We start from the raw sequence: 18327 nt of genomic DNA on the forward strand, positions 1-18327 counted from the left end.
GGGGTCGCTTGCTGGAGGATTATCTGCTACTTGAAGTCTTTAAATCAGGATTTGGGGACTTCAACAGCTGAGTCAAGGGAGAGAATTAGTTCAGGAGTGGGTGGGTCAGCTTTTGTGGCCTGCATCTTGCGGGAGGTCAGACTAGATTATCATAATGGTCCCTTCTGATCTTAAGTTCTATGATTCACCTCAGTCTCTGCCTGTCCCCCAGAACAGTCTAGACACCTGAGAACCAATCTCAGCCTAACTAAAATCGCTGGGTTCAGCAGCAGGGAGCCAGGTCCCAGTTAATGGTGTGAAAGCAGGAGCACAGACTGGCTGATCTCAGGGGCCCTTTTGGCCTTACCTGCCGCCAGGCGTGTGTAGTTTTATAGCTGTTGTCACTGCCTGCTGGTTTCCCATCTGAATCTCCCTGGCTTGGGCCTGTGTCATGTGTGATCAGAGCTAACTGTGTAACTGCTGCTACTCAGGTCGCTGCCGCTCAAAGATGGCACAGCAAAAAGCAGGGGCCAGAGGGCTGAAGGGGGGTGGGGGAATCAGACAGCGGTTGTGACTCGAGGCTCTGGGGCACCACACGTTTGTTTCAATTCTTAGCTTTGAGCCAGGCCTGGGGGTGCTTTGACAAAACGCAGAGCAGCTGTTACAACCAGTGCTGCTGAGAGCCCCTGGCCGGCTGCCTGAGCTCTGCTCCCCAGGGGGAAGGTGGCAAGGGGATGGAAAGAGGCCTGGGTTGGGTGAGTGGGAGCCCTGTGGCAGCAGGTGTAGGCTGCTGAGTCCATTCCAGCAGGGGTGGCAGCTCCCCTCCCCCTCGCACTACTGGAGTGACCCTTTTTACAACTAGTAGCTAGGGAGTGATGTCCAGTCTGTGCCCCCACCGAGCTGGGCCTCTGCTGAAGGGCGGTGGGGGTGTGCACTCTCCCTAGAAGTGGTTATAAGCCCCCCCACCCTGGGGGCAGAGGGGGCTGTATGCCCAGCCCCTCTCTCTCCCCACATCGGGCACCCAGTGTCTGCCCTGGGCTCCACCACAGGGTCAGGTGCAGGGAGAGCTCAGAGCAAACAGCCCCGCTCCTGACAGGAACCCCCACCGCAAGAGCTGTGGCCCGCAGGCTGCTTTATTGTGCGTGACACAGACAGGCCTGTGCAGGGGGCTGCTCCCCCTTGAAGGCAATAAATTACCAGGCAGCTGGATTAGCAAGCAGGAGCGCTGGAGGAACAACAGCCTCTGCGGGGCCTAGTCAGCCAGGGCTGCCATCACAGCCTGGGTGAAGTCAATGGACGTGGCGTATCCACCCATGTCTCCCGTGCGCACCTGCAAAGAGAGGGGTGGGACCTGTTAGCATGGCACAGACAGGTACGTGCAGGAGCCCTCAGTGCATTCTGCACCATGCGCCGAGGCCAGGCCTTTCGAAACAGGAACTGCTGAGGGCTGGCCCCAGCCGGCTCCACCGGCTTTCCCCGATGCTAGGAGACGGCTGTTCCTCCAGCTGTTTAGACAAAGCCCCTTAGCCTGGCAGCATCCTGCCAGCTGCAGACCCACTCCCAGCAGCGCAGGGCTGGCCCAAGGCTACCCACTGGGGACAAGTCACCACCGCCCACTGCCAGAGAGCTTGGGGTGAGAATAAAGCACCCTGTGGGGAAAGGGCCAGGCTCGCTGCTGCAGCAGGACACTGCCTGCAGCGTGTTATTGACACTCTCAGAGAAAACGAAATGGGCAGGAGCCGCAAACACCTGTGAGACCAGCGCCATGAGCCCATCAGCCCGAGCACGAATCCAAACATGAGCAGAGACACACGATTAAGCTGGGCACATGCAGGTAAACCCAGCTCCTGCCTCCCCCACACGCTATGGAAACCAGGCTCCCCCCAGGCAAGTGTTTACAAACGCCTGCTCTCAGGGTGCCATGCTAATCCCTGCCCTGTGTTCTGCCCACCTCGTGCAGCCTTCCTCCCTGCCCTGGCACACAGACCCCCCCCCCACTGTGCCCAGCAGCCACCGTCTCTCCGTTCCCCTCACACGCCCAGGCTCAGCCTCTAACACTCGCCCAACCTGCCCTCAAGCATTTAAACCCCACCAACCTCGTGGGGAACAGCGGCTCTGGAGCACTACAGCCAGGAGCAAAGAACAGTCACATACTCGTGAGCTGCATCTGCCAAGCCTCATCGCAGAGCAAGGAGAGGGTCATGCCTCGCTGTGGGGGCACGGGAGCGTCCCAGCGACAAGGGGTAGGGAGAGACTTGGCCAAGTGACTTAGCTAGAGAAAGCCTAGCTCCAGCTTTGCTGACACCCTGGCTACACATGCGCTGCTGCAGCACTTCACAGTAGATACGCCCTGTGCCCACGCAGGGGGTGGGGGTGGGGTCTCCTGGCAGCCTTGGGACATCACCGCCCCATCAGGCGGTAGTTGGGCGAATTCTCCTGGGGAGCTAGCGCTGTCTACAGCCAGGCTTAGGTCAGTGTAACGGCCTCATGTGGGGAGCGTGGATGTCACACGTCCCTGAGCTGTGTCGTCACACCCACCACCCCAGACCGGGATGATGGGGGCCCCCAATAAGGGGCAGGGAGGTGATGTACCCCCAGAGAGACGAATGGGATGGGCTGAAGGGGACAGTTGAGGCTCAGCACTAGGAGTAACTCTTCCTGCCTGTGGGCGTGCGAAGACACACATGCCGCATTGCTGGAGACTGGAAACCACGCTGGACAGAAACCCACCGGGCCTGGGCAGGAGGGTGGGCAGGCCTAGGGGTGTGCCAGTGTCTGCCCACTCACTGAGCGCTTACCTCACCCAGCGCTGGGCACCAGCTTCCCGGCTGAGCTGCGCCCTGAGGGTAACTGTAACAAGGCCAGTTACGATCAGTTTGAGCTATTCAGCAATTCCCCCCACCGTGTCCCGGACTCCGACTGCGCTGCCCCCGCTCGGGGGTAGGGGAAACGCACCGGCTTCGCAGGCTGCCTGACCTCCACTATCATCGGGCTAAAGAACGTAACCGAGCCGGGAGGGGAGCCCAGCCAGGCAGGCAGTGTGTGTGCAGCCAACACCCCCTGCTCTGACTGACAGGAGCCCTCGTCCCCCCAAGTCTGAACAGGCTCATCTTGCCCCACACTGGGCAAAGCTGCTGTGTGGGCAGCAGGCCTGGAGCACAGGACACCTGGGTCCCTCTGGCTGATGCAGCAGGCTCCTTTACCTAGGGCAGACCAGGGCTGGGGGGTGTTCTCCTGCTCCTGCCTCCTCACTGCTGATGCCATCTGCTGTCCACCCAGCTCTGCCCTCTCAGCCTTCCTCTACCATTCCCACCCCCGCTCTCACTCACTGCCAGGCCCTTCTCTCCAGCCTCCACCTTGACCCACGCAGAGTGCTGCTGGGGCTCATTTTCCTAGGCTGCGGTACACCTCCCCTGGCACATCAAGGCCTTTCTCAGCCTGTCCCCAGCCGACCTATCAGCTCCTCCCACCAATCAGCCCATGAGCTGAGCCTCCATCACCCCATGCTACCTGCTGTCTCTTCTGCTGCCCGCCCCGTTAGGTCCCCGTAAACAGCCACAAAACCACCCCATCCTCCTCCACCTCTCTCCTTCAGCGGGACACCAGCAGCAGAACTCCCTTGCCGCTGGTTAGGCTGCTGGGGCGCTGATCCCACGGCCTAGCCGTACTCTCAATGGCTCCTTGCATTCCCCACCTGCCTGGTCTTAAATGCACAGGAACCATCTTTTGGTTCTGGGTACAGCATCAGGCAGGCTGGGGCTCTGGTCTGTAACCAGGGTCCTAGGCGCGTGTTCGACCCCTGCACACACATCGCACACTTGCTAAATGGCAGGCACAGAACTCCAGGGATGGAGCGTACCAGGCTCTCCTGCTCCCAAGGCACCCGACTCCCCCAGGCTCTCAGCAGGAATCACTACATCTAGCAGAGGTATTGGGCCAATCCCTATGACCCACGGAGAGACCCAGGCATACTCCACCCTCGGCCAGCTCCCTGAGGCAATGCTTTCACTTCCACAGCTCCAGCCACCAGGAAAAAAGCACCACTGAGGAGCTGCCCTCCTGCTGGGGCCGACTCCCTCCCTCCCTCAGGGCTCAGCACAGCTGGGTTCTCACTCTGGAGCAATCTGGCTCCTGCTCTGGCCTACCAGGGCAGGGCTGAGGGAGGAGGGTGCCTCTTGCCAGGCCCAGTAACGTGCTGGGGAGAGCCCCGCGTGCAGGGCTGGAACTAGAACTCACGGAGACATGCAGCACCTGAGAAGAGGCAGGGAGGGAGGGGCGAGTTTGACAATTTATTCATGAGTATTACTACAAAGCCCCCAATAAATACATCCTGCATTTCCTGACAGGAGCTCCCAGCCTGCATGGCAGCGGCCCAGCACCGCATAGGGGCCGGAGAGAGGTGTATGCCTGGCACAGCCCCACCTGCCTAATCCATCACCTACAAGCTACCTGCAGCCTTGCTGTTAGGGTCCTTTGGGTCTCCCACCACAGCCAGACCCCACCCCGGCCCAGCTGGAATTCTACCCAGGGAAGAAGTCTTGGTCCCTTACCCCTTCAGAGCCAGACTTCCCGGTTAGGATCAGTGTTTCAGCAGCTCCCCCTAGTGCACGTGCACTCGTGGGCATGTTTTCTGAGCACGACTGCCTACACGGGGAGGTGCTGGCATCCGTCAATGACACCAGTGCACACCATGCATGCAAAGCAGCAAGCGCATCATTCACGCCACATTTTAAACATGCGACCCAGGAAGCGCCTCCCTTCTGACATGCATGCAGCCATGCACGGCCTGGCCTCTTCTTCCTTAGAGGCCTGGCTCGAGCAGCTGTTCTGCTCTCTCGGGGAATGCGACAAGTCACTGCAGGGCCCCGCGCTCTTCATAACCCCCCTGCCTCTCCCAGGTGCGCCCCACAGCTTAGCCCTATCTGAATGCAAAGGGACAGGCTGCCCAGCACACGCTGTGTTTCAGTGAACGACGCTGGGCAGCAGGGTGCATGACAGGCAGGACGATGCTGCAGTAATGGGGACTGCACTCTGCTCTGAAGCACACCAGACAGGGGCACATGAACCGACCTAGAGCACTGCCCAGCAGCCAGCCTGAGGAAGGGCCTGAGCTTCGTCAGGGAGGCTGGTTGGCAGGACAGCAGCCTAGAGGTAGACAGGCCGCAAGGATGGTCTGCGTCAGCTGGGAAGATCGTCTCCTGGAGTGCCAGCCTGCCGGTGGGGTGCCATTCTGATCTGGGAGCAGCGGGCCAGGCCTGCTGCCCTCTAGCTCTGCTCAGTGCCTAAGACTTCTGTCCGAGGCCACCGCTGAATTTTATTGCTAACAGAGTGGGGAAAGCATCTTCCCTTGGGAGGGGGATGAAGTTAGGAGGACACAGGGAGTTAAAAGCTTCCCCCCCCACACACACACACATGCGGAAAGACTGAAATTTCCTCCTTTCCACTGTTCAGATTAACGGGGATGAAATTCTGCTTCACTCCAAGCCAATACTAGACTTCCTTTGTCACTTTGTGGACAGGGGTCTCCACCCCGGGTGGTCCCAAGCTACGGCTAAGCCCCTCTGGAGTAGGCAGATGCTCCTGCAGCAGCAATCAGGGACGAGACGAGACCACGTGGACGTAACAGGCCCCGTAAGCCACACTGCAGGGGGCCTTAGCTACAGCAGCAGTGGAATATTTAGGCTTCGTCCTCTCTCAGCTGCAAAGCACGGTACAAACGTGAGCTAGCTGACCCTGAACTCCCGTGCAATGCAGCGAGGTGAGCGCTGTCCCTACTGCACAGAGAGGGAAGCTGAGCGATGTGAACTGGCTCGTCCCAGGCTGAACAATGAACCAGTGGGAGAGCCAGGATCAGATCCCAGGCACTCAGACCACGTTTCTTTGTGGTGACCATCTGACCATGATTGAGGCTGGTAACAGATAACTGGGCTGAGGGAGAGGCGAGTCCCTTCCCTCTTTGGGTTGCGGTTTCAGGCGGGCTGGCTCCAGCAGCCCAAGAGTGGGTGACATGATTCAGGTTCTCCCCTAGGGGTGGGAGCAGGACGAGAAAGGTCCGTTTGGTTTGTACACTAGAAATGGGTGCTGGAGAACAGAGTGAAGTCCAAGGAACTCCCACACTCAGGTGGGGACCTAGACACTATAGTGTGGGTGCAGGTTGTCAGTCACAGACTTGATGAAGTCCGAGGTGGTGGAGTAACCGCCCATGTCCCGTGTCCGAACCTAAAAATCCAACACAGGGAGGGGGAGAAACAAAAAGGGAGAAATGTGGATGTGAACCCAGGGAAATGAACACAAGGTGGGACAGGAAACATGGTGACAGCAAAGCAGCTTCCCCCAGCTCCTGATCCTCCTTCTGAAAACCTCCTGCACTCCCCCCACAGCCCTGCTGCAAACTGGAATAGACACTAAAGCACACCAAGCCCCCCCACAGCCAGCAGGGACTGGCCTCAGGTGTGAGGACGAGCAGGGAGCGAGACGCTAAACACAGCAACCTCTACAAACTGCGTCCCGTTCTACAAACACGGACAGCTCAGACGAGCTGGCCGGCCTGGCTCAGTGGAAGCTTTGATAACCTGGCCATGGAGATGGTGAGACAGTGACCTCTGCCTGGGGATCTGATTTCTCCTGAGGAGAGTGAACTCTACCCGAGAACTCCTTGGGGAGGGGCCCAAACATCTCCACCGCTGTCACAACAGGAACTCAGTCTGGTGCAGGTAACAACGACCCAGAGACGAGTGTGACAGGGCCTGCGAATCAGTCTCCTCTGGTGCAGTAAGGCCCCCGCTACGCAAGGCCAGTCCCGGGCTAAGGAATTCCCCTGCAGACTCAACCCAGTGCGCTGCTGCCGCCCTCCCCGGGGATGCGAGCCTGAGAGAAGTCCCAGCCAGCAGGCTCCAGAAAGGAAGCAGATACTCCGGGAGCTCTGGACCAGGACAGGCAAGAGATAAGGGCTCAGGGCTGCCCGGTACTCACTTTACCGACTTTAATCACCCTCTTCACCGCATCGGAGATCACGTTGGAGTGATATTCCAAGCTAGCAAAAAGAACCAACATTTCAGCTCCAGCCCTGTGTATGCCAGTGGAATTCACCCCCGCCCCCCTGGCTTGCCCACCCAGAGGCCGGCATGCTCCCCCAACCCGCACACGTGTAATGCAGCATGCGCACGCATCCGAGAACAAGCACCTACTTGAGATGCCGCAGCATGTTGGCGGCGGAGAGCAGCATGGCAGTGGGATTGGCAATGTTCCTGCCCACGGCCTGGGCAAAGGGGTGGCGGGCACCCTGCATGAAGAGAACCACAATCAGACCATGTTCTACACTGCTGCCATGGGGTGTGTGTGTGGTGGGGGGAAGGGGATGTCCAGCCCCATCCTGGGCGGGGCTCTCTGGATCTGCCGGCCCCGTGGCAGGAGACAGGGAAGACGACAGAAGCTAGGGTACAAGGCTGCTGTGTGACGGAGAGGGGATGGGCAAGGGAAGTCACCCAAGCGGAACACTGAAGCCGTGGCACAGCTGGGTCCCTTACCATCTCAAACACCGCGTACTCGGCACTGTAACTCTCCCCGGGAACCACGCCGGCGCCTCCCACCAAGCCAGCAGCCAGGTTATCAATGATGTTTCCATACAGGTTTGGCATGACCAGGACATCGAACTGGTGGGGGTTCTGCACCAGCTAGGCAGAGGGGAACAGAAGTGGACGTGCATGAGACCATTCCCTCCCCTCTACAGATCAGCACGGGCTAGTGTACTCTGCAGCACTTCGGGGCCTTCAGGGCACACCAGTGCTGATGGGGTCACCCCAAGGGGCAGATCTCACCATGCCCTAGACTGGCCAACAAGGGGCCCAAGCAATGACGTTCACAGATTAGCACCTGGGCATTAACAGGTAAACCATCTTCTTGGGACGCACCCAGGTTCAGCAGCTGCACTGGGCCGAGAGGAGAACTGATGACAATGTAGCTGCCTCAAGAGTCCCCAGGACAGAAGCGAGATGGGTGGCTGCTCCCAGAGCCCCAGCAGCCGAGGACCAAGAGGCACTGGGAATATTACTGAAATAAAGCCACCCACCCATACATCCCACCGCCAGGGCTGAGATCCTATGCGCTCTCAGAAAGAAAATCAGAGAAACCTGACAAAATTGTCACTGAGAAGTACCAGCCTGGAAACCCTGGGTACCACCAAGCTTTCCTGGGGGGACTGATGGTGAAACAGAGAATGTACTCATCTGTCAGAATCGCTCCTGCAGGAAGCTGAATTCTGGAAGACGAGATTATCTGGAATGATTCCGACGGGCTGATTACCAGAGGTGCTGGGCACCTACAGCTCCTGACAGCCCTGAAAGGAAGGCGCTGCGTGTCCATGTGCATGACACAGGACATGATACATAGTGATGCGACAGCCCAGTTAACACTGTGTCCCTCACAAAGCAGGTCACAGACAGCATTCCAAGTGGCACCTGAGCTTGCTGGCTACCAAGCTAGGTTCTTTACCTGATTTGCTCAAGCAAATCATCAGCACCAGAGGGGTGCACTAGCGGACGGGACCTCACCTGCATACAGCAATTGTCAATTATCATGGTGTCAAATTTGATCTTGGGATACAATTCTGCCACCTCTTCACAGCATTGGAGGAAGAGCCCATCCCCCAGCTTCCTGAGAAAAAAGAGCGACAGACATTCATTTTAACAGACTCCACTCTGCCCCAGCATCCCCTGCAGGGAGAGCAGAGGCGTGACGATGGACTCAGCCGCCCAACAAGCTTTCTAACCATTCCTTTCAAAACGCTCACTGTCTAAACTGAACCCAGAACAGCTCAGAGACGGGCAGGTCCCGCTGCACCCCACTGACGTAGGTGCATGTATGATAGACAGAGGTGAAGTCAGTGGGAGTTCTGCCACTGAATTCAATGAGGCCAGAATTTCACCCAGAGAGCGAACAAGCATCTCACCCTCCCCATCAACACCCTGCAGACACACGGCCAGGCCCGACTGTCTCACACTGCTGGGCTCTCAGTTACTCCATGCTGTTGTTTTAAGCATGTGCAAAGAGCACTAATACCTGCCCCTGGAAATTTCCACTACATGCGTCCGAAGAAGTGGGTATTCACCCACGAAAGCTCATGCTCCAGAACGTCTGTTAGTCTATAAGGTGCCACAGGACTCTTTGCTGCTTTTACAGATCCAGACTAACACGGCTCCCCCTCTGATACTTAACACCAAGGAAGCGTCAACTCCGAATTGCACTGAAAGGCTCTTCCAGGAGACAAAGAGGGGACTTCAAAGACCTACACCCAGGGCACTGGGTGGCAGCTGCTGCGTATCCCGTAACTGCGTAGACACCCCTCTTTGATCCCTGTGCTACCAGACCCGTCTCATCACACTCACATGATGTTGGCTTTGTGCACTGCTGTGACCTTTGAACGCCCTTTCTTGGTGGCATAGTCAAAGGCGAATTTGGCAATGCGCTGCGACTTGTCCCGGGTGATGATCTTCAGGCACTCAATGACTCCCTTCACGCTCTGAACATTGACGGAAACAAATTAGCGGCTCTGGCTGTGCTCGACCAGGTCCCACACATCCCCGTGCTCTGCCACAGCTGGCAGCGCACACCTAACGAGGAGATCCCACTCAGCCCCGCCAGCCTGCATGGCATTGGGCTGCAGCTATCGCCCCTGGACTGACACTGGGCTCAGGCTCCAAGGGAAGCGGAGTTTAACTCCCCAAAGTAGAGGAAGAGACATAGTGCATCCCCTCGAGCAAACACGTGACACCATAGGGAGAGGCCCCCAAGGGACTCAAGACAGCCCATCTCCTCAAGCATCACTGCGGAATTGGCCCTGAAAGTCATTTCTCCAGGGCTCTGACCAGACTAGTATGCCCCCCAAAGCACCACTTCTCCTTGGGAGACCATTCTCCAGCCAAACGCTGGCAGGAAGCTTCTCCCAGTCCCTGGCCTTCTTCCTTTCCTTGGAGTCACGCCACCGCGCCTGGTTACAGCTCCTGACCCCACACTAATCCCGCTTCCTTCTTGGGCTTTACACGCTTCCAGTCCTCGTAGATAGTTCTAGTCCCTCTTCACCCCCTTGGCTGTCACACCATCTAGTTACAAGCATCTTCTCCTCTTCAGCCTGTCCCTCCGAACACCCACATCACCCAGGATGGCTCTTCCCATATCCCCACGCTCCTTGCGCCACCACTCGAGAAGGGTGTGAGCCAAACTGTGAGGACGAGGCCACAAGGGCAGCCACACTCACCAAGGTCTAATGCAGGGAAGTACTAGATAGAAGGCCCGGAACTGGCCTCCCCATATGGCACAGAAAGGGATGGGGTGCAGGACAGAGGCTTCCCTACCTCATGTTCCAGAGAGCTGTACTCTCCCTCCGTCTGCTCCCGGATGATCACAAGATCCAAGTTGTTGTGTCGTGTTTTAAAACCAGGTAAACTGTTCACATGGACAACATTGGCGAACAGGTCTAACTTGCGCCTGTGAGGGGAACATCAGGATCAGGAGAGTTCTTCCCACCTCCAGGCCAGCAATAAACCCCGTGTGATGGTACAGACCCGTCTTGATCTGAATTTTAAAGAGAGACTCTTCCATACAAGCCTAGCCCCCGTTGCTGGCCACTTGCTAACTCCATTTCCCTTCTCCAGTGAGGCCTCTTGGGCCCTCTGTGAGACGTGTCCATAAACCGTCATTCCAAACCCCACCTACCGACTTTTCCTGGAGGATCTCCAAGACACAGCAGGAAGCAGAGTCAACAGATCATGAGTAAGAAAAACAAAAAGTGTCTGGCCAGTGAAGGTTTTGCTGATGCCTTTTTGTGCTCTGATAACCCATGAGCTTCACCCCTGCCCTGGGCTTAGTGCCTAAATGCCATTCATAAATGAGGTGTCCAGAACACCCTGAATAGCTCATTTGCGGTAGGAGATTTCTTACTGACTTCTGTTGACGTGCAGGGGCTTTGAACGTGCAAGACAGAAACATACCTGAGCCTCATGTCATAGGAAGCCAGTTCTCCTTTGTACTCCATGGGAGTGTGGATCTTTCCTATGATGACAGAAACGTCAGCAGAACTAGTAGAAAGCACATGTACAAAATCAACTACCAGCTACTAGAAACCCTCGGAACCCCACAGCATGGGACATGCGGGGATGAAAGGGGATTTTGTTTCTACCTTTGCGTAAGGAGCTTACAGTGCTGCACATGTGTAGAGCTCACTGGGGACCGGCCCCTTGGTACCTCTGGGCCGCATATTATGTGAGCCAGTCTCACAGTAGAATCTGAACTTATGCCCGGTCAGGATAACATAAGAACAGCCAGACTGGGTCAGGCCAAAGGTCCATCCAGCCCAGTATCCTGTCTGCTGACAGTGGCCAGCACCAGGTGCCCCAGAGGGAATGAACAGAACAGGGAAACATCCAGTGATCCATCCCGTCGCCCATTCCCAGCTTCTGGCAAACAGAGACTAGGGACACCGTCCCTGCCCATCCTGGCTAATAGCCATTAATGGACCTGTCCTCCATGAATTTATCTAGTTCTTTTTTGAACCCTGTTATAGTCTTGGCCTTCACAACATCCTCTGACAAGGAGTTTCACGGGCTATTTAGAAGCTGAATCTATTTAATTTACTGAAGACAAGATTAAGAGGCAAATTTAATAATTTTTAATATTTTTTTTGATTGATCTCCGTCTATAAGTACTTATACGTGGAGAAGACATCAGATACTAGCGGGCTCTTTATCTAGCAAACAAAAGTAGAACAAGATCTAATGCCTGGAAGTTGGAACTAAACAAATTCAAGCCGGAAATAAGATGCAATTTTTTAGCAGTCAGAGTAATTACCCTCTGGAACAGCTCACCAACGGATGTGGTAAATCCTCCATCTTTACATAGAGATTGGCTCTCATTCTAAAAGGGTGTTTAAAGCTGAGCCCTAAGGTGCTCTATGTAAGAATCACTGGGTGAAGGTTTTTGCCCAGCATCATGAATGAGCCAACCTAAATCATCATAATGGTTCCGTCGGGTCTTAAAATCTAGGGCTCTAGGATGACGCTAGGAGTGCTGGCTGGAGAAGACAAGACTACCCAGACCACTACAACTACTACCCAGCTATGGCAACTTCTGGGAAGAAGACTGAAATCCCCTGGCACTTTTTTAAGACTCTGGCACAATTCCGGTGTCCTGACGGAAACTCCCTCAGCCATTAGCAGGTTCTAACATTCCAAGCTGCAGTGCCCTTGTATTAGATCTGTAAGCCAGCGTGGCCTCCAGATTGTACAGAAGATACTGTGTAAGAAAGTGGTCCTGAACTGTATGAGCTACTGCTAAGTGCATTATGGCTGCTGAGTCTGCTTTACACAGACCTTGCACTACCACCGCCGAGCTGGCATTGAGCAAAGTGCGCTGGGATCCCTGGTGTATGAAACATCAGAGCAGAGAAAGCTAAAAGCTCTTCTGCTCTTTCCCATCTTGACACGTGACAGCAGTATGACCCCTCCTTGTGTGGGGAGGCGTAAGATTACCCTAGAAGCACCTCATCTTCCTGCACCAAATGTCACAAACCCTCAGTGCCCCCTTTTTATTACTAAACATGCCAAACACTTTCCATCCAAGGGTCAGAAAGGTCCTGAGACTCCCCAGCTGGTCAGATAAGTACCAGTCTCATTTTACAGATGAGAAACTGAGGCACAGAAGTTAAGTGAGCCTCTCCAGGTCACAGAGCAACTCAGTGACAGAGCTGGAGATAGAAACCAGGAAAACTGGCACCAGGTTTCCTTCTCCAATTGTCAGCCCACAAGAAGCCCCGCAGTCTGAAAGCGCGGTCTGGAGGCTGGGGGAGATTCTGTAGCATGGAGTGGGCAAAGATCCGTGTACACCTGACAGATGCAGTCAGTGAGCTGCCACCATCCCATACCTATAATGGCCACTTTACTCTCCTTCATAGAGTCGACAACCTCATCCAGTTTTTCCTCTGATGCCATGTTCTGCACTTCGCTCAGGTGGTGCTCGTCAAACTCCACAGGGACGCCAGCAGCCTGCCCAGCACAGACACAGACATAAAGACGGGGCTTTGCTGGGTCAGAGTTCAGAGGTTGTTCATTACATCACTTTATATGTATTTGAGGGGTAGCCGTGTTAGTCTGGTTCTGTAGAAGCAGCAAAGAATCCTGTGGCACCTTATAGACTAACAGAAGTTTTGCAGCATGAGCTTTCGTGGGTTAATACCCACTTCTTCGGATGCAAGCTTGGGTTGCATCCGAAGAAGTGGGTATTCACCCACGAAAGCTCATGCTGCAAAACTTCTGTTAGTCTATAAGGTGCCACAGGATTCTTTGCCACTTTATATGTATTAGCCAAAATGAACTTGGTGACTTGGTGGATCAAAAGATTGGGATATGGAGCCTTTCACCGTCAAGTCTCTGGTTCCTCTCTGAGCATAAGCTGAGGATGGTGTGTATTGGGAGGAGGAGGGGACTGGATGGTTTTAGGGATTAGGAATGGGATCAGAGCCTCTGATCTCTAGGTCACTTATTCAATCCAGCTCTAGATTCATAGTGAAATGCTGTTGTTTTTGAAACTATGTCTTTGTTTAAGAAGTTATAACAGGTTTACAAATACTAGGCATGTAACTATAGGAGACAGAATCATCACACCACTGAACTTTGGTTTAGATAAACATTATACTGAAATACGAACAATGGGTCTCTGTAGCAGGGTGTTGCAGTGTTAGAGAGAGAGCATCTTGACACTACTCGGGACTTATCATTTTCAGTGATTTTATTCAATTGAGTGAATTCTCTGATTATGCATATTTAACAAACCAGTCATGTCTATCAAATATTAACATTCAAAAAAATTGGAGAGGTGTGCTGGTTTCTTAGAAAGTGAATGTATTCTGGGTATTTAATAAATGGTAACCAAATGCCAAAGTATCTATTTGTCCTCTGGCTAGTTTTCTGGGTACATAACTGGTGTATTAATTTTTCCATAACAACCACCTCCTATTTTTTTGAGCCATTCCTCTGGAGTTAGGTTACTGATCACCTCCCTTTGGAAAAAGAATCCAACAGCTACTATGAGAGATTAAGTCATTTCCTTTTGTGTCTCCAATCATGAAATATTTTAAATTATTTTTCCGAATGAAAGTTTCTGCCATCTGATGACTACTTGGGTCCCAGATCTCAGTCCAGTCTCTTAGTATAGTTCAAACGAGACTTTATACAATTACCTCCATGTCAGGAGATTCATTTACAACAGTTGCCCCTGCCATGGTTAAAGGCAAGTTTGTCTTGTAAAAAAGCCAGTGTCTAACTGCGTTTTAAATTTGTCCCCAAACTGTGCTACTCCCTTGGTCAGGGCAGGGCTGTAGGATGGATTGGGGGTATGGTTAAAACACAGTTAAGAGGGTTCCAAACATCTGAGCAACAGCAGCATTGTAACCCCTAACACAACTGGTGTAGATGACTCAAGCACCCAACATCAGACCCACCGCCAAAGCAGGTACGAGATTTTGTCAGCAGTCACATCAGAGACACAAGGATTGACTGGGACACAGAAACTGAACTCATCTTCTCACTCTTCGAAATGGGCCCTTGTAGGTTAGGGTCGGTGCACCCTGGGGTATATGTGGGAAGCTTGGCATGGTTGCTACCCATGTTGAACCTGTTCTGGGGAGAACAGGGGACATCATCCTCGATTCGCAGTCTAGAACCCTACCTCAGCACTAAAGAGAAGAAGTGAGTTGAGCTTCAATTAACTTACAGAAAAGGGTTTAAGAACTAAAATGGCTTTATCCACCCACAACCATCTGGGAGCAAGGGGAATATAACAGTCCCGCCTGGATATGGCAAGAGTCACATACATAATGCAACTGCCTTGCAAGACAACTCCTGCCATTACGTCATTTCTCCATCTCCCCCTCAGTCTCAATGAGGAGTAAGTGGCTATTACCTTGAACACCTCTTTGACAGAATGCATGAGCTCTGGGCCAACCCCATCTCCAGGCAGCATGGTGACCTTGAACAGCCCTTCATGTTTCTCTGTCTGGAACAGGAAATAGAGAGGGGTTAATTCTCCTGCCACCATCCTACACAACATCACTCAACGAGAGTGGGACAGCGCATTCCCTATCTGCAATACTGCACCCACCTCTTCTGAGAGAGCAAGCCCAGTCAGAGGTGGCTTTCACGCTACTGCCAGAAACAGCAAGATGAGAATTGCCATTCTCAAAATGTTGGGGGTAATCAATGCCTTTACCTACTTCTCTAGATCTCACAGGTATGCTCAGGGACAAGCCCCTTGGTGGAGCTGGTACCAGGATTTGAGTCCTTACAACTTTCAAAGGGTGAATGGGAGGCGCTAAGACCCTCTCTGTTGGTCAATGTCTCTGGGAAACACCTGGCCTCTGATGCAGGAGAATACAGGAATCTTCCAGAAGAAACTGACCCAAGACTCTTTATAGCAACATTCAGTTCCTCCATGAAACTCTCTCTGATGGATTAAATCAGATAAGACCCAATGCGCAGGGCAAAGCTTGCTACTAGAAAGTAGCACAGAGGTTCAGAGGTTGCATGGTATTTGTTCCCTGTACCCAGGAGACAGCTTTACCTTTAATTTAAACCACAGGACATTGACCCATATACAAAATTAATGGGTATCTTTATATACAACAGTTCAGTTAATGTCAGTCAACAGGCATCACAAGTTAAAGAGTCAGAGAACAAGCACTTGAGATGGAGATTTTGCATAAACTTTTCCTCAGCCCACGATGGAGAAAGACAAAGACTACCAGGGCACCCATATTTAACACAGGAGACCATTAGTCCATCCACTTCTACACTGGCCAACACCTGATGCTTTAAAGGAAGATGAAAAATCTTACCGCACATGGCCACTGTTGTATATAGGGCAAAATATCCCTTCCTAATAACTGTAGTGATGAATTGAGATCCTGAAGCATGGGATTTCATTACTTCATTTTAGCACAAACTTCTATAGAATGGTCTTAGTTACAAGCTTAGCCAGCCCTTTTAAAAATCTGACCTTAGTTTCAGACCTTGACCCTATGTGTCTATAAATTATTTAGCCATGTTCTGTATAAACAATTTCTTTTTAGTTGTTCTAGATTTACCTGTCATTAATATTCAGTGACCCATGAGACAAAGTTAAAAAAAAGGCACTAACCAACTTCCACAAGAAGTCATAAAATCCCATCCGTCAAGTCCCTATAGGTCTTCTCCTTCCTAGGCTAAACAGCCCTAGCTTTTGCAATCTCTCCCCATAGGTAAACTCCACCTCAGGACTCGTAATTATCCTCTCTGGACTTCTATACAAGCATTCAAAAGCCCAGGGCAAAGTTCCAAAAAGTCATGGGTTAAAAAAATAGGTCTTTTAACATTTAAATAATAATGTGGGGTTCTTTCTTTGCCTTCTGGATTTTGAGCATTTTGGGTTCACAATTTTAAGTTCTCTGCATCATGAGAGCTGCTAACATTTGACATCGGGTGCTGGGGCTTTAAGAAAAACACCAGGTATTATCAGAATCACAATACAACCATGAGTTAGCAACACTAGGACCTTCACAATCACAGCTATATCCTCAAGATACAGTCACCAATGGCTACCCTTTCATTGCACAGAGCAGCCACTAAACGGTTCTTTCAGCCCCTGCCTCATCATTCTTCAGATGAGTCCACTTTATCCCACACAGTGTTTTCTGTATTACTTCCTGTGGCTCCTTAATGCATCCTCAGCACTTCATTTCTTCTGCTGTGGTCACTGCATCTTTGCTCCTTGAATAGAGAAAAATATCCATCTACCTGCTACACTCCCAATCTGACTTTGCTGGAGAAAGACTCAGACCCCTGAAAACAAATCCATGGAAGAGCCCACGCGTTAGCCGCTGGGAGATCAAACACCACATGCAGGATATGTGAGCACATCGCTCCGTGAGTGACTGGGAGGCACTTAGCTACTAGGGTGATGAGCACGGAACAGGGCCCTAAATAGGATAAGAACAGAATAGCCAGGAACCAGACTTGGCAGCAGAGCCGTAGTGAATCTGATAAACCCTCCCAAGCAGTGCCTGGCCCGACCCTGCTCCCCTGAGATAGGGACTGTCTCTCCCCTGGCGCCTGCTCCCACAGCTTCCCCAGGAGAACGGGGAAGGATGGGAGGCGCCATCTCCCCGAGCAGGTCTTTCACCTGGCTTCGTAGTGTCTGCTGGGGGGCGGCGGAGGCACTGAGGGTCCTCCAGGCCCCATGACCCTGGGCGCGCAGAAGAGCCTGCAAGGGAAGGAGACAGAAAATGAGAAACTCGCAGCCCCGGCCTCCCCTTCCCTCCTCCTACCACCCAGCCTCACTCCCCTGCCCACCCCGACCCCCGTCCCTGCCTGCCCGCCACCCTCCCCCTCAGCCCAACCCCGGCCTCCCCTGCACCCGACCCCAGCCTCACTCCCCCGTCCCCACCCTAGGCCCGGTCCCGGCCTCCCCTCAGCCCGACCCCAGTCCCCTGACCCCACCCGCCACCCTCCCCCTCAGCCCAACCCCGGCCTCCCCTCCGCCCGCCACCCAGCCTCACTCCCCTGCCCACCCCTCCCCTCAGCCCGACCCCAGTCCCCTGACCCCACCCTCCCCCTCAGCTCGACCTCCCCCCTTCGTCCCCTCCCCTGCACCCGACCCCGGCCTCACTCCCCCATCCCATCCCGTCCCGTCCCGTCCCGTCCCCTCCCCTGGGCCGGGCCCAACCCCGGCTTCCCTCCCTCCCAGGCCCGACCCCAGCCTCACTCCCCCGCCCCAGGCCCGGACGACACGACACGACACGACCCCCGCCTCAGGAGGAGGAGCCCGAGCCCGAGCCCGAGCCCGAGCCCGAGCCCAGGCCCAGGCCCGTCCCGCCGGCCCCCGCGCGGGTCTCACCCCGGCAACTGCCCGGACGCCGCGGATCGCCGCCATCTTGCAATCCCACAAGGCCGAGCAGCTCCGGAAATGACGACAGCACCGCCCGAGCGCAGATACGTCACTTCCGATTGATGCCTCTGCGGAGGCGGTAGCGCCGGAGGGGCGGGGCTGCAGGGGGGAGGAGCCGGGGTCCGCCCCCCCCTCCCCCGCGGGCTGGGCTCCCTGCAGGGGGGGGGTCGCTGGCTACGTGCTTGTGCCCCCTCTGTGCCCCCCCCCGCCAGTTTGTGACCCCGGGCCCGGCGGGGGGGGGTGCGGGGGCGGCTCCAGCCGGGTCTCGGCCCGGAGGGGTGGGGGGGGGGGGTCAGCGAGCCCCCTAGGGGGCAGGGGCAGGTGAGAGGCCACGGGGCAGCTCCCCCCACCCGCTGCACCCGAGTGGGGCAGAGCCTCGTG

At 54.4% G+C, this 18327-nt stretch overlaps 1 protein-coding gene across 1 annotated transcript; it reads right to left on the minus strand.

The window, feature by feature from the left end:
- Positions 1-1094: 1094 nt before the first annotated feature.
- LOC123370909 (isocitrate dehydrogenase [NAD] subunit beta, mitochondrial-like) lies at positions 1095-17931 on the minus strand. The gene is made up of 12 exons (XM_045017824.1): positions 17896-17931; positions 17182-17262; positions 14929-15021; positions 12893-13013; positions 10965-11025; positions 10329-10461; positions 9363-9496; positions 8529-8631; positions 7506-7652; positions 7167-7261; positions 6952-7012; positions 1095-1309 (listed from the first exon to the last, which is right to left on the minus strand). The coding sequence occupies exons 1-12, from the start codon at positions 17929-17931 to the stop codon at positions 1232-1234; spliced, it is 1143 nt and encodes a 380-aa protein (XP_044873759.1). The 3' UTR covers positions 1095-1231.
- Between the last annotated feature and the right edge of the window lie 396 nt (positions 17932-18327).

Source organism: Mauremys mutica, chromosome 5 (assembly GCF_020497125.1).
Source record: "Mauremys mutica isolate MM-2020 ecotype Southern chromosome 5, ASM2049712v1, whole genome shotgun sequence".
In the NCBI taxonomy this organism is placed as follows: domain Eukaryota; kingdom Metazoa; phylum Chordata; order Testudines; family Geoemydidae; genus Mauremys; species Mauremys mutica.